General features: G+C 41.9%; 1 protein-coding gene across 8 annotated transcripts in view; it reads left to right on the forward strand.

Annotated features, from left to right (window-relative positions):
- CPEB3 (cytoplasmic polyadenylation element binding protein 3) overlaps positions 1–16,404 on the forward strand; it is a 187,528-nt gene that overhangs the window by 148,120 nt on the left and 23,004 nt on the right. For all 8 annotated transcript variants that reach the window (XM_048855998.2, XM_048855995.2, XM_048855997.2 and 5 more), the window contains 2 exons: positions 11,679–11,797; positions 13,691–13,805. In XM_048855998.2, the coding sequence (XP_048711955.1) occupies positions 11,679–11,797; positions 13,691–13,805 (234 nt within the window). The remainder of the gene's footprint in view (positions 1–11,678; positions 11,798–13,690; positions 13,806–16,404) is intronic.

Consider the following 16,404-nt stretch of genomic DNA (forward strand, 5'->3'; position numbering starts at 1 on the left):
TTCACTTCTGTTGTAACTAGAAGTCTGGAATGAGAGTTAAAAAAGTTTGGCTTTTGAAAATAAATTATGAAATGGGTTATTTTCTCCTCAAACAGGCCACTCTGATTGAAACTTCTCCACATCCTTGGAGCAGTTGAATGCCTCTTTATTTCTTCACCTACAATTAATGAACTAGCAAAATACTGAATATGGAATCAAAAATTTTGCAAGTCTATTTCAGTTTGTGGTTTGAGACCTAAACCTGGTTGGAAAATGAGATGATTTCCTCCCCCCTCACCCCCCGCCCCAATTGAAAATGTTGACTTTTTAGTGAACAATCGAAAACTGAAAATTTTAAGCCAAAAACTTTCAGCTGAAAACCAAAATTCTTGATTTAGAAATGCTGTAATGGTGCCTCATGGGAGTTTTCATTCAGATGCCTCATGCCCCTATTCTATTCTGTAGGCTGGGCTCTCTGACTGGAATATACCTGCCATGATGCACCATGGTCTCCTCTGTTGCTGAGCTGCCGTGATGCAGCATGGGAGTTCCTGGCTGCAGTGCATCATGGAAGATGTTGTCTGTCTGGGAAGAGAATGGGACATGAGACAACAAAGTAGCATTTCTGAAATGAAATTTTTTGGGTTTTGGTTAAATTTCTTCAGTTTTCAACTGAAAACCAACAACTTTTTGGTTTTTGGGTGTTCATTTTTTATGAAAAGCCAAACTTTTCCAAGGAAAAGAGACTCTTTTTGCGAAAAGCTTTTTGTCAAAAACACAATTTTCCATCAAACAGTTGATAAAAACTTTTGGCCAGCTCAGTTGATAACCAGTTATACCTGTGTCTTCTCAGTGATTGCATGTTGGGGAAAAACGTGTATCAGTAATATAAATATGGATTTGTGTATTTTGATGTGTGAGCACTTCAGGAAATACAAGTATTGTGGAGCTCCACGCATCTGAATTTCACATTCCATATTTTAAATGGATGAAGTTATTTTTAATATACATTGAAAGAAATAGTAATGCTTACATCAGGAATTACAGATATGTTCCCACAGCAACTGTAACTCAGCCACTTTGCACAACACAGCACACAATGATTGATTGTTTTCAAGGTCAGGTTTGACATTGAAACAATGATTGATTGGATGCCTTCAAATACTTTAGCTTCCTATGACCAAAACAGTCACCACAGGTCCTTCTTGGACATAGCTGTGGGGAAGAGAGAGGCGGCAGCCCTTCTTACCCATAACCGGCATACAGGTGCATAGAATCATAGAATATCAGGGTTGGAAGAAGGGACCTCAGGAGGTCATCTAGTCCAACCCCCTGCTCAAAGCAGGACCAATCCCCAACTAAATCACCCAGCCAGGGTTTTGTCAAGCCTGACCTTGAAAACCTCTAAGGAAGGAGATTCCATCACCTCCCTAGGGAACCCATTCCAGTGCTTCACCACCCTCCTAGTGAAAACATTTTTCCTAACATCCAACCTAAACCTCCCCCACTGTAACTTGAGACCATTACTTGTTGTTCTGTCATCTGCTACCACTGAGAACAGTCTAGATCCATCCTCTTTGGAACCCCCTTTCAGGTAGTTGAAAGCAGCTATCAAATACCTCCTCATTCTTCTCTTCTGTAGACTAAACCATCCCAGTTCCCTCAGCGTCTTCTCACAAGTCATGTGCTCCAGCCCCCTAATAATTTTTGTTGCCCTCTGCTGGACTCTTTCCAATTTTTCCACATCCTTCTTGTAATGTGGGGCCCAAAACTGGACAGAGTACTCCAGATGAGGCCTCACCAATGTCAAATAGAGGGGAATGATCACGTCCCTCGATCTGCTGGCAATGCCCCTATTTATACAGCCCAAAATGCCGTTACTCTTCTTGGCAACAAGGGCACACTGTTGACTCGTATCCAGCTTCTTGTCCACCGTAACCCTCGGTCCTTTTCTGCAGAACTGCTGCCTAGCCATTCGGTCCCTATTCTGTAGCAGTGCATGGGATTCTTCCATCCTAAGTGCAGGACTCTGCACTTGTCCTTGTTGAACCTCATCAGATTTCTTTTGGCCCAATCCTCTAATTAGTCTAGGTACCTCTGTATCCTATTCCTACCCTCCAGTGTATCTACCACTCCTCCAAGTTTAGTGTCATCTGCAAACTTGCTGAGGGTGCAGTCCACGCCATCCTCCAGATCATTAATGAAGATATTGAACAAAAGCGGCCCCAGGACTGACCCTTGGGGCACTCCGCTTGATACTGGCTGCCAACTAGACATGGAGCCATTGGTCACTACCCATTGAGCCCAACGATCTAGCCAGCTTTCTATCCACCTTTATAGTCCATTTGTGCAGCCCATACTACTTTAAATTGCTGACAAGAATACTGTGGGAGATGGTATCAAAAGCTTTGCTAAAGTCAAGGAATAAAACATCCACTGCTTTCCCTTAATCCACAGAGCCAGTTATCTCATCATAGAAGGCAATTAGGTTGGTCATGTATGACTTGCCCTTGGTGAATCCATGCTAACTGTTCCTGATCACTTTCCTCTCCTCTAAGTGCTTCAGAATTGATTCCTTGAGGACCTGCTCCATGATTTTTCCAGGGACTGAGGTGAGGCTGACTGGTCTGTAGTTCCCCGGATCCTCCTCCTCCCCTTTTTTAAAGATGGGCACTACATTAGCCTTTTTCCAGTCTTCTGGGACCTCCCCTGATCACCATGAGTTTTCAAAGATAATGGCCAATGGCTCTGCAATCACATCCGCCAACTCCTTTAGCACCCTCGGATGCAGTGCATCCAGTCCCATGGACTTGTGCTCATCCAGCTTTTCTAAATAGTCCCGAATCACTTCTTTCTCTACAGAGGGCTGGTCACCTCCTCCCAATGCTGTGCTGCCCAGTGCAGCAGTGTGGGAGCTGACCTTGTTCGTGAAGACAGAGGCAAAAAAAGCACTGAGTACATTAGCTTTTTCCACATCCTCTGTCACTTGGTTGCCTCCCTCATTCAGGAAGGGGCCCACATTTTCATAGAATATCAGGGTTGGAAGGGACCTCAGGAGGTCATCTAGTCCAACCCCCTGCTCACAGCAGGACCAATCCCCAATTAAATCATCCCAGCCAGGGCTTTGTCAAGCCTGACCTTAAAAACTTCTAAGGAAGGAGATTCTACCACCTCCCTAGGTAACGCATTCAAGTGTTTCACCACTCTCCTAGTGAAAATGTTTTTCCTAATATCCAACCTAAACCTCCCCCTCTACAACTTGAGACCATTACTCCTTGTCCTGTCATCTTCTACCACTGAGAATAGTCTAGAACCATCCTCTTTGGAACCCCCTTTCAGGTAGTTGAAAGCAGCTATCAAATCCCTCCTCATTCTTCTCTTCTGCAGACTAAACAATCCCAGTTCCCTCAGCCTCTCCTCATAAGTCATGTGTTCCAGTCCCTTAATCATTTTTGTTGCCCTCCGCTGGACTCTCTCCAATTTATCCACATCCTTCTTGTAGTGTGGGGCCCAAAACTGGACACAGTACTCCAGATGAGGCCTCACCAATGTCGAATAGAGAGGAACGATCACGTTCCTCGAGCTGCTGGCTATGCCCCTACTTATACATCCCGATATGCCATTACCCTTCTTGGCAACAAGGGCACACTGCTGACTCATATCCAGCTTCTCGTCCACTGTCACCCCTAGGTCCTTTTCTGCAGAACTGTTGCCTAGCCGTTCGGTCCCTATTCTGTAGCAGTGCATGGGATTCTTCCGTCCTAAGTGCAGGACTCTGCACTTGTCCTTGTTGAACCTCATCAGATTTCTTTTGGTCCAATCCTCCAATTTGTCTAGGTCCCTCTGTATCCTATCCCTACCTGCCACTGTATCTACCACTCCTCTTAGTTTATTATCATCCGCAAATTTGCTGAGAGTGCAATCCACACCATCCTCCAGATCATTTATGAAGATATTGAACAAAACCGGCCCCAGGACTGACCTTGGGGCACTCCACTTGATACCGGCTGCCAGCTAGAAATTGGAGCCATTGATCACTACCCGTTGAGCCCGACAATCTAGCCAGCTTTCTACCCACCTTTCTACCCACCTTATAGTGCATTCATCCAGCCCATACTTCTTTAACTTGCTGACAAGAATACTGTGGGAGACCGTGTCAAAAGCTTTGCTAAAGTCAAGAAACAATACATCCACTGCTTTCCCTTCATCCACAGAAACAGTAATCTCATCATAGAAGGCGATTAGTCAGGCATGACCTTCCCTTGGTGAATCCATGCTGACTGTTCCTGATCACTTTCCTCTCGTGTAAGTGCTTCAGGATAGCCTTTCCTTGGCTTTCTTTTGTTGCTTACATACCTGAAGAAACCCTTCATGTTACTCTTAACATCTCTTGCTAACTGCAACTCCAGGTGCGATTTTGCCTTCCTGATTTCACTCCTGCATGCCTGAGCAATATTTTTATACTCCTCCCTGGTCATTTGTCCAATCTTCCACTTTTTGAAAGCTTTTTTGTGTGTGTTTAAGATCAGCAAGGATTTCACTGTTAAGCCAAGCTGGTCGCCTGCCATATTTACTAGTCTTCCTACACTTCGGGATGGTTTGTTCCTGCAACCTCCATAAGGATTCTTTTAAAATACAGCCAGCTCTCCTGGACTCATTTCCCCCTCATGTTATTCTCCCAGGGGATCCTGCCCATCAGTTCCCTGAGGGAATCAAAGACTGCTTTTTCTGAAGTCCAGGATCCGTATTCTGCTACTCTCCTTTCTTCCTTCTGTCAGGATCCTGAACTCGACCATCTCATGGTCAGTGCCTCCCAGGTTCCCATTCACTTTTGCTTCCCCTACTAATTCTTCTCCATTTGTGAGCAGCAGGTCAAGAAGAGGTCTGCCCCTAGTTGGTTCCTCCAGCACTTGCACCAGGAAATTGTCCCCTACACTTCCTGGATTGTCTGTGCACTGCTGTATTTCTCTCTCAGCAGATATCAGGGTGAGTTGAAGTCTCCCATGAGAACCAGGGCCTGCAGTCTAGTAACTTCTGTTCGTTGCCAGAAGAAAGCCTCATCCACCTCATCCTCCTGGTCTGGTGGTCTATAGCAGACTCCCACCACGACATCACCCTTGTTGCTCACACTTCTAAACTTAGTCCAGAGACTCTCAGGTTTTTCTGCAGTTTCATACCGGAGCTCTGAGCAGTCATACTGCTCTCTCACATACAGTGCAACTCCCCCACCTTTTCTGCCCTGCCTGTCCTTCCTGAACAGTTTATATCCATCCATGACAGTACTCCAGTCATGTGAGTTATCCCTCCAAGTCTCTGTTGTTCCAATCACATCATAATTCCTTGACTGTGCCAGGACTTCCAGTTCTCCCTGCTTGTTTCCCAGGCTTCTTGCATTTGTGTATAGGCACTTAAGATAACTCGCTGATCGTCCTGCTTTCTCAGTATGATGCAGGAGTCCTCCCCTCTTGCGCTCTCCTGCTCGTGCTTCCTCCCAGTATCCCAATTCCCAACTTACCTCAGGGCTTTGGTCTCCTTCCCCTGGTGAACCTAGTTTAAAGCTCTCCTCCCTAGGTTAGCCAGCTTGCTTGCGAAGATGCTCTTCCCTCCCTTTGTTAGGTAGAGCCCGTCTCTACAGAGCACTTCTTCTTCTTGGAACACCATCCCATGGTCAGAGAATCCAAAGCCTTCTCTCTGACACCACCTGTGTAGCCATTCGTTGACTTCCACAATTTGACAGTCCCTACCCAGGCCTTTTCTTTCCACAGGGAGGATGGACGAGAACACCACTTGCGCCTCAAACTTCTTCGCAGAGCCGCATAGTCTGCAGTGATCCGCTCAAGGTCATTCTTGGCGGTAGCATTGGTGCCCACGTGGAGAATCAGGAAGGGGTAGCAATCTGAGGGCTTGTTGAGTCTCTGCAATCTCTCGGTCACATCGTGAATCCTAGCTCCTGGCAAGCAGCAGACTTCTCGGTTTTCCCGGTTGGGGCGGCAGATAGATGACTCAGTCCCCCTGAGGAGGGAGTCCCTGACCACCACCACCAGCCTCCTTCTCTTGGGAGTGGCAGTCATTGAACCCCCATCCCTAAGACAGTGCATCTCATGCCTTCCAATCGGTGGAGTCTCCTTCTGCTCCCTTCCCTCAGATGTATCATCTAGTTCACTCTCCACATTAGTACCTGTGGAGGGAACATGAAAACGGTTGCTCATCTGCATTGCTGGTACATGGACGCTCCTCTTTCTTCTTCTGGAGGTCACATGCTGCCAAATTTCTTCACTGTCCCTGCTGCGCAGCCTGCTCTGATTCTTCATAATGTTGTGCCCCTAGAAGCATATCCTGACGTCTGTCCAGGAAATCTTCAGTTTCTCTTATACAACGCAAGGTTGATACTTGTTTATCCAGACCTTGAACCTTCTCTTCCAATATGGAGACCAGCTTGCACTTTGTACAGACAAAGTCGCTTCTGTCCTGTGGAAGAAAGACAAACATGGCACATTCTGTGTTGGTAACAACAGCTGAACGCTCACCATCCATATTACATTCCTTCTAAGAGTTTCCTCAGCTGTTGCAGTAACTACTCAGTGAAGCCTGCAAGATGAACACCTCAGTGGCCTCTCCCCAGGCGAACTCCCAAGCAAACTCCCTCTGTTAGCCTCTCCGCTGTTCGCAGTTGTCACTTTCTCTCTGTGGTAGTGGCCTTGCTCTAAGGGTCCAGATAATATTTTTTTAATCAAAATCAAATTGGTTTAAAATAAATAAATAAAACAGAAGATCCATTTTAAGCAGAGATGGCTCAGAACTCAACTTCCAGGCAGAGGAAGGAATTCATATTGAGTTTCTCAAATATGAACCACCTCCTATGGTTTTAGCTGTGGGAAGAAGAAACCTTTATTCAGACTCAGGTGCAGCTGAAATATTATGAGAATGACTGCCATGACACTGGGAATCTTGAAAAGTTCATCTTATGAGATTGTCTATTTTTTTTGTCAGAAGAATGTAAAAATAGCTCATTTTGGCACCATTAAACCTGAACGCTCTCTGTTTTTCTAGTTCAGACACCAGCCTAAATCTCATTTGGATGTGCATCTGAATACCACCTGCTGTTTTCTTGGCTGTATCTGAAAATCAGAAAAAGGCAGAGGATAAGTTTAAACACCAGTCGTCCTTGAGGATATATAAAAATCCTTCAAGATGATCTGTGAAATGCATTGTATAATTGCATACAACTACATAGGGTATGGCTGAGAGCTCTGTTGCCTAACAGCCAAAGCTATACCTTCCAAACCACATGTTGTGGTGTCATCTCCTAGAGGGAATAATATGGTCTGTTCCAGAGAATTGCAAATTATAGCCATTTAAGCACAGGTGGATATAATTGTGAAAAGATGTTAGTGCATTACAGTTGTCAAAGTACATATTAGCTTTTCATTAAAAGGCTTGGTTGGTGTTATAATTCAAAATGTTCTTCTGTTTTTCCTGATACAAAATACATATTTGATATTTAATTTAAATTGCATCTTGTGTGATATAAAACTTCCTTGTGCAATGTTAGCTTAAGCATGGAGCAAGTGGTCTTCATGGATATTTTCTAGTTAACTTTTGTATAGATAGAGTTCAGGGAACACCTTCTGCCACAGGGTTCTATTCCAATGCAAATAACAGTTCATTCTTGGGAGTCTATTTGAGCAAGAAGTATCTGAGATCTTAATTTAAAGATTAGTATAATTTTTAACAAACACAAACAACCTTAAATACCAAAAAGAGGATAGATTTTATGCAATGAATTTTAGTAGTAACAATACTTCACACATTCAGAATACTTTAAACACTAATTCTAAAATAAATACTGTAGGTTTCCTATCTCAAGGTGGTTCTCTCTTCTGACTTTTTGCATCCCTAAATATTTTGATGAATGTGATTTTTTTTAATTAATTTAACTTTGGCAGATATAGATGTTTTATTCAAATCCATATAAGTTCTTATGTGTGTTTATCAATATAGTATTTGAATTTAACTTCAGTTATTGAATCACAACTTTTAATTATAGTGGAAACCTGATTTCTGGAGGTCTTGGATGCCCAAAACCTTTCAAGAACTGCGGGAGGCATCAGGTCAACAGGTTTTGAAGTCCTGTGTTAGCTTTTTTTTTTTTTTTTTTTTTGAGAAGCTGATTGGGTGGCCCAACAGAGCTAATAGGGGAGGGCTGTCCTAATCCCAAAGCAAAGTGCATAGAATTTCATTTTCAGAGACTCCTTGCAGTCTCCTTATTTGGCAGAGGTAATATGCACTAGAAGAGTAAGGCAGCACAGGTCTTGCATTTGGGGCTGATTTTTCTGACTGCAGTATATAGGGTACTGGAGTCAGGAGAGGAAACTAAATTCTGACGTACCAGGACTGCATTTGTAGTTTAGCAGCTGAACAGAACAAGCCAAGGATTTTTTGTTTAGGGTAAATTTAATTGGATTATAACTACAAATACAATATTTACTAATCCAAAAACGGCATTCGGGTCTTTCTGCCACCCGTTCAACAGAATCTTTACTATGAGGTAAGAAAATCAGGTGCATCTGTGTAGATTCTGATAAGAATCATCCCAAACCTTTCCCCAAATCTTGAACTAAATATTTGCTGTTTGTTTTACATGGATGGCATTCAGCTGCTGTGGTAATGAGGAGCAGTATAAAAAACTAACATGTATAGATTTTTTTTCGTTTCTATCTTCCAGGCTTTGTGTTCCATCCAGGAAAGAAAACACAGTAACCAAACATACTGTAAGAGAGACTGTTCAGTCAAAATGTCCAAATGAATTTTGCAGACCAAAAATATTACAATGTACGGACAAGCATCCACATTTTGGTGTGCTTAGCTTAATCTCTGAACTGTGAGGTTATTTAATAACAAGTGGAAATATTGGTTAAAACCAGAGCATTCTTAATATTTGGGGCTAATTTTTCTGACTGAAGTATGTAGAGTATTGAATTCTGCCTATGAGTTTAAACACCATGCCTCCACCCCAAAAAAATGAATTGACCAATGAAATATGATCATAATGAGTTAGTGGTGGATGGTGAGGGACTACTATAGTCCAGGGGTGAGCAAACTATGGCCTGGGGACTGCATCCGGCCCTTCAGATGTTTTAATCCGACCCTCTAACTCCCGCCGGGAAACAGGGTCCGGCGCTCCAGCCAGGGAGCGGGGCTGGAGGCTTGACCTGCTCTGCACATGCCGTGGCTCCGCACAGCTCCCAGAAACAGCAGCATGCCCCCCCTCCGGCTTCTGCATGTAGGGGTAGCCAGGGGGCTCTGCACGCTGTTCCTACCCAAGTGCCGCCCCCACAGCTCCCACTGGCTGGGAACCAAGGCTGCAGAGACTGGGCAGTGCGCAGAGCCACCTGGCTGAGCCTCTGCATAGGAGCTGGAGAGGGAACATGCCACTGCCACTGCTTCCAGGAGCTGCTTGAGGTAAGTGCTGCCTGGAGTTTGCACCCCTGACCCCCTCCCTTGCCCCAACCCCCTGTCCCAGCCCTGAACACCCTCCCACTCTCTGAACCCCTCAGTCCCAGCCCGGAGCAACCTCCTTCACCCCAACCCCTCAGTCCCAGCCCCAGCCTGGAGCCCCCTCCTGCACCCTGAACTCCTCATTTCTGGCTCCACCCCAGAGCCCTCACCCCTCCTGCACCCCAACCCCCAATTTTGTGAGCATTCATGGCCCGCCATACAATTTTCATACCCAGATGTGGCTCTCAGGCCTAAAAGTTTGCCCACCCCTGATATAGTCTCTTCCAAGTGTTCAGTTTCAAGCAAAAAAAAAAAAAAAAAAGCCATTCTTCACAGTAACTACTTCAAAATTCTACTTGAGCTCCTCTTAACTGCTGCCTCCCCAATAAAACTTGGGAATGCAAATAGGCCTAGCCAGGTGCCCTTTGAGTCAGTGCCCCGACTGAGAATCTTCTGCTAGCAGTCCTCCTGTGTTTTGAGAGGAATGCTAGCACAAGCAGTTGCTACAGAATTGTGTGAAGAAAGGAACTCTCTATAAGGTAGGTAGGGTCGAAACTATGAAGGTGAAAGCCAATATCAAAACAGTGAGTGGGAAATCATCTGGTAGCTACACCAAATTATTCAGCACAGGTGTAACACAGACTACTGGAAATCCCCCACAACTGGGCAGCTGCATTCAATACTAGCTGTAATTACCAAATGGTCTTAAGATCTAATTTAGTGTAGTAGCATTGCAGTAATTTAGCTTTGAGGTGACAAAGGTATGAATGACTGTGGTGGTGAAAAGCAAAGGCATTAAGCATAACTGATTAAAAACTATTTTGTCAGACTATCCTGAGCAGCTGGGATCCAAGAATACCCCCTATTTACTAAAACAATGTCAAATTATATACATTATTAAATATAAATCAGTGGATTCTACTGCATAGAAAACTTTGACAAACCCATTTCATATTATTATTTTACTGTCTGTTTTATGAAAATAAATGCTAGTTGCACTTCTTGAACAGTAGTCAAACAAGAGGACATGTACATTTTTTTTTTAATTGACTGATCTCCATGCTCACATTTTGCATTTCAAAGTTTAAGGAAACTAATGCCAAAACTTTTATTCTCTTTATTCCAAAATTTAACCTGTTAGGGATACGTGTTAAGAATATCTGAGGCTTAACTTTATACTGTACAAAAGCTTGTCTCAATATCTCAGTACTCTCAACTAAAATAAAAATTTGATTTAAAATATGATATCTTATTAGCAGAGTATTTGTGGGTCAGAAGGCACTCCAATTCTCAATCCATAATCTTTCAGTTGTTTACAGCTTTCCCTCAAGATTATCTTATTTCAGCTGTTTTTTAGAGGGGAGGTTTAAAGACAGTCTGAGCCTTTGAGTGGTCTAAGCATGAGAAAATTTCATTATCTAACACAAGTAGTAATCTTTTATGTATGTGGCAATTTAAATGTCCAAATTCAGTAAATCATGGGTCTTCAATGAGGACTGCGTATGTTAGGAGATTTGATTTAAAAATATATTTAGGAAATAAAGCTACAGTATGAATGAATGAGAATATACATTTTTCCCTTCCCAACATATGTATGTTCAGGATAGAAATTTTCAGATTATCTGCATGCAGGTTGTCTTTTCATGGACCTTCCCACATAGTATTTTCCCCCTTGTATATCATCTGAAACTGCCTCAACACCATCACTTTATTTAAGATGACGAATACTTGTAAGAGCACAAATAGAGATCTATTATAGTTGTGGGCTAATCTTCCACAATTTTTTCTGTTTTTTCCAGCCATTCTGTGTGTGTTTGGAAACTTTAATGTATATAAAGAAAACAAACTTTCTGAAGACTTTTTTTCTCCATTGTGGTATCAACACTGTATGCACCATCAAAACAAAAATGAGTGATCGTGGGGAAGCCTGCTTTCTCCATGTGATCCTATGGCAGGATTCCTTATGAAAGCATTTTATTATTGGATTAACTTCAGTACAGTTAGCAACAATATTACATGTTTATTGCCATCTATGTATTGGGACAAAGTAATTCAGAATCTTCGTGAATTATCAAAACCATTTGCTTACAAAATAGTTGCAGTTCTCAGATTTTCTTTTTTTGTGTTCTCTGTTTTGACCCATCTTTCAAAAGTTTTCATCTTTTTTTTTTCTTTCTTTTTGTGCCTTTGTCCTTTCCAAGGTTATGCCTTTTTGCTGTTCCAGGAAGAAAGCTCTGTACAAGCGCTGATAGATGCCTGTCTAGAAGAAGATGGAAAACTTTACCTATGTGTGTCAAGCCCCACCATCAAGGACAAACCAGTAAGCAGTGTTCAGAGTGCCTCGGCTCTTAACCAACTTCCCCTTGCCAATTCAAAAGCAAATAAATATGCAAGCATTTTCCCCCGGTGTAACTGGTTATGTTGGTGCTCCTTTACTAGGCTTACCTTCTTACGTTAGCATAATTTGGCTTCTTCAGAAGCTAATGAATGCCACTGTTTAATTAAACTTTTATGTTGGTACTTCCAGTACCATATGGTAACAGAATGTTTCCTGTTACTCATTTTTTTTATAGGTGACATTGTAAGGTTTTTTTATAGGTGACATTCTTTGCCTATACTGTTTTATTTTTTTTAAAAAAGCCCCTATGATTTAGAAAAGAAAACTATTTAATAATTTAGGCAGCCTTGCGAGTACTTCATTGCTTTCAACTCTGCATATGCTAGCTAAGGAATTTACAATCTTTCATGCCTTTCACTTACTGTAGCAAGTTTGCTTTGACCCAAATTTGGTTTATAAAGAAAGGTTTATTAAAACCAGTGAAAAGCATATAGTTGTACACTTCTGATGGACAAATGAGGAGTAGGATAATACCAGAAAGAAGGAAAACATGTTTGAAGTATATTCTTGCTGAGTCATTTTGCTAGAGCTAATCAAATTTTAACTGGATCCTCCTAAAGGGATTTTTTAAATCAACATATGTTCAGGCAGGTTTTCATTGGTATAGAAAATTAAATATATTTTCTTCTAGTTAACATCCCTCAAAATGTGTTGCTGGTTGAATGTCTGATACCTTTTAGTATTTTCCCCCTTTTTTTATTCTAAATTGCTTCCATAAAGACTCCCTATAATCAAGGATGAACAATTATCCCTATTACTGCTGAATCTGTTAAAAATGAGCTATTGGAAAAGACCTAGTTACTAAGATCCTGTTTTTAATTTTATTTAGAAAGTAAAGTGGCATTGTAAATGTAACCCTGGCTTTTGGTATGTAAAAACCAAGCATTTTTATGTTGTCTGCAATCAGAAATGAGTTGGTGGATAACCGCTTCAGCTGCTTGCATATAATGGTGCATTACATACGTGATACAATTTCCACTATAGCACAACTGGCTCATATTACTCAGGGTTGAGCTAGAATAGAGACTTAATCTTGTTAAATTAAACAAAGTGGTCCATCCTGTTTATAACTGCCAATGGGACATTGCGTGGGTGAATGAAAATTGCAATGCAATGGCAAATGGAAATGATGCTTACACATTTCACTTATTCAGGGGGTTGTAGTGGTAAGCAGGCTTATCCAAGTAGCTTTTGAGCAGAATTCTGAGTTCTGTACAATCTGAAGACTTTCTGTCTAACTGTCCACTATCTGGTTGCTTAACTAAACTGAACAAGTGCACTCACATTTCTGCAATCCTCTTATTTTAAACACAGGAATTAATTCCACTTCCTCTTCCCTCTTTTTCAACTTTTAAAATTATATGTGACTAGAAGAAAGCTGAATGTTCAGCCTGCATCCTTAAGTTCACTCTGTAAATGATAAAGCTCTGAATGTCCTTTTATATATTCCATATTCTAATAAAGGAGGCTGGAGGAGGAAGCAGATTAGGGAGAGAATGGGGTAGCTGCATTTGCAAGAGGAAATCTAACTCAAGCCTGGCCTCTAGAGGTGATAAATATACTGTCCACCTTTTTCAAGTAAACACTGTAAGGCGTAGTTTCTGAATACCTACATAGATAAATGATGTACTTGCATCGTTTTTACTTTCACATTCTATCATTTTACTATTTTATCTTAAAAAAAATGTGAATATAGGTATGTACATATATTCTAATCAGATTTTACATATGTAAATGTTTAGCAGCTGATTCTTATTACTTTGTGTAGGGTAAGTTAGCAATGAAGTAAAGAAAAAGTTGACCTCTTTCTTTCAGGTGCAAATTCGACCTTGGAACCTAAGTGACAGTGATTTTGTAATGGATGGTTCTCAGCCATTGGACCCGAGAAAAACTATCTTTGTAGGGGGAGTTCCACGTCCCCTCCGAGCTGGTGAGTTGAAACAGAAGAAAAGTTAGGCCAGACCATACTATCAGTAACTGGTTTCAGATTCTGAGACAATGACGTTCCATCTGTTTCAGAGATTTTTGAAGAATTTGTGGTTTACTTTCTAAGCATATCAGTTTCTTCTGTCCTTAACTGTAAGAATATAACTTCTGAGAACTTCTGACCTTTGAAATTAACTACTAGTTAAGACAATGAATCAATTGTTTAGTACTATAAATTAAGTATAACTTTAAGGCTCAAATTTTCATATTGTCCTTGAATTTGGGGGTTGCTTTTTTTAAGTTGACCAGTTCAGTTAAGTATTTACTTTAAGCTCCCACTGACTTAAATTGGGGTTGTGGTTGCTCAACATCTCTGAAAACCAGACCAGTTCTAATGAGGCCATTTAAACAGAATGGGCCTAACTGTTTTTGTCTATATTTTTTTCCCAGCCTGTTATGAATTGTAGTTCATAGTCGAAAAATGCCTTCGAACAGTAAATTTAGAATTTTTCCAAAGCACGACAACCCATTTTTTGGTATTGATATATTAATTTGCAAGCTTCTAAGATTAGTTTTAGAAATTAATTTAGAACATTTGAAAGCAATACAGCAAATCTTTTTTTCTGAATTTTCTGGGTTCCTTGCACACTGACAGTACCTCTTTACTGTGACCGATATCATGATTGCTTATTTTGGACTGAATTCCTACTGCCAGTTCATGAACTGAAGGATGACTTTTCATATTTTATTAAAGAATCTGGGAACTTACTAGTTACTAGATTATGCTGTTTTTTTGCTGTCCACCTGCATGGTGTTGGAGTCTATTTTGTTTGATAGAATTACTCTAATTTGGGGAATTGCATTAAAAACATAGGAATTGGCATACACAGTTATCCCTTAAAGTGATACTTATGTATCAGACTAAAAGTAATATAATTAAACAAATTTCCATACCAGTGTTATAAATAACACCCCCCACCCTCACCCCCCCATGCACACACAATTTGTAGTAGTTCCTAGAATTAGAACACAAATTTAGTTTACTTATTTACTTTTTGCACTTCAGCCTGGAAAATAAAAATAACTAGCCTGGTGTAATCAAGCATAATTGAAGTTGCAGCTAACAAGGGATGTGAAGGGTAACAAAAAGGGTTTCTAAAGGTATGTTAGCAACAAGAAGGTGGTCAGGGAAAGTGTGGGACCCTTACTGAATGGGGCAGGCAACTGAGTGATAGATGATGTGGAAAAAGCTGAAGAACTCAATGCTTTTTTTGCCTCGCCCTTCACAGACAAGGTCAGCTCCCAGATTGCTGCACTGGGCAGCACAGTATGGGGAGGAGGTGAGCAGTCCTCAGTGGTGAAATAACAGGTTAAGGACTATTTAGAAAAGCTGGACATGCACAAGTCCATGGGGCCAGATGCAATGTGTCTGAGGGTGTTGAGGGAGATGGCTGATGTGATTGCAGAGCATTTGGCCATTATCTTTGAAAACTTGTAGTGATTGAGTGAGGTCCCGGATGACTGGAAAAAGGCAAATGTAGTGCCCATCTTTAAAAAAGGGAAGAAGGAGAATCCGGGGAACTACAGATCAGTAAGCCTCACCTAAGTCCCCGGAAAAATCATGGAGCAGGTCCTCAAGGAATCCATTTTGAAGCACTTAGAGGAGAGGAAGGTGATCAGGAACAGTCAACATGGATTCACCAAGGGCAAGTCATGCCTGACAAAACTGATTGCCTTCTATGATGAAATAACAGGCTCTGTGGATATGGGGAAAGCGGTGGACATGATATACCTGACTTTAGAAAAGCTTTGATACGGTCTCCCACAGTATTCTTGCCAGCAAGTTAAAAAAGTATGGATTGGATGAATGGACTAAAAGGTGGATAGAAAGCTGGCTAGATCGTCAGGCTCAACAGGTAGTGATCAATGGCTAGATGTCTAGTTGGCAGCCGGTATTAAGCGGAGTGCCCCAGGGTTCGTTCCTGGGATTGGTTTTGTTCAGTATCTTTATTAATGATCTGGATGATGGGATGGATTGCATCCTCAGCAAATTCGTGGATGACCCTAAACTGTGGTGAGAGGTAGATACACTGGAGGGTAGGAATAGGATACAGAGGGACCTAGACAAATTAGAGGATTGGGCCAAAAGAAATCTGATGAGATTCAACAAGGACAAGTGCAGAGTTCTGCACTTAGGACAGAAGAATCCCATGCACTGCGACAGGCTGGGGACTGACTGGCTAGGCAGCAGTTCTGCAGAAAAGGACCTGGGGATTACAGTGGATGAGAAGCTGGATATGAGTCAACAGTGTGCCCTGGTTGCCAAGAAGGCTAACGGCATATTGGGCTGCATTAGTAGGAGCATTGCCAGCAGATCAAGGGAAGTGATTGGTACTGGTGAGGCCACATCTGGAGTATTGTGTCCAGTTTTGTGCACCTCACTACAGAAAGCATGTGGACGAATTGGAGAGAGTCCAGCGGAGGGCAACAAAAATGATTCGGAGGCTGGGAGCACATGACTTATGAGGAGAGGCTGAGGGAACTTGGCTTATTTAGCCTGCAGAAAAGAAGAGTGAGGGGGGATTTGATTGCAGCCTTCAACT

This window comes from Caretta caretta, chromosome 7 (assembly GCF_965140235.1).
Source record: "Caretta caretta isolate rCarCar2 chromosome 7, rCarCar1.hap1, whole genome shotgun sequence".
NCBI lineage: Eukaryota > Metazoa > Chordata > Testudines > Cheloniidae > Caretta > Caretta caretta.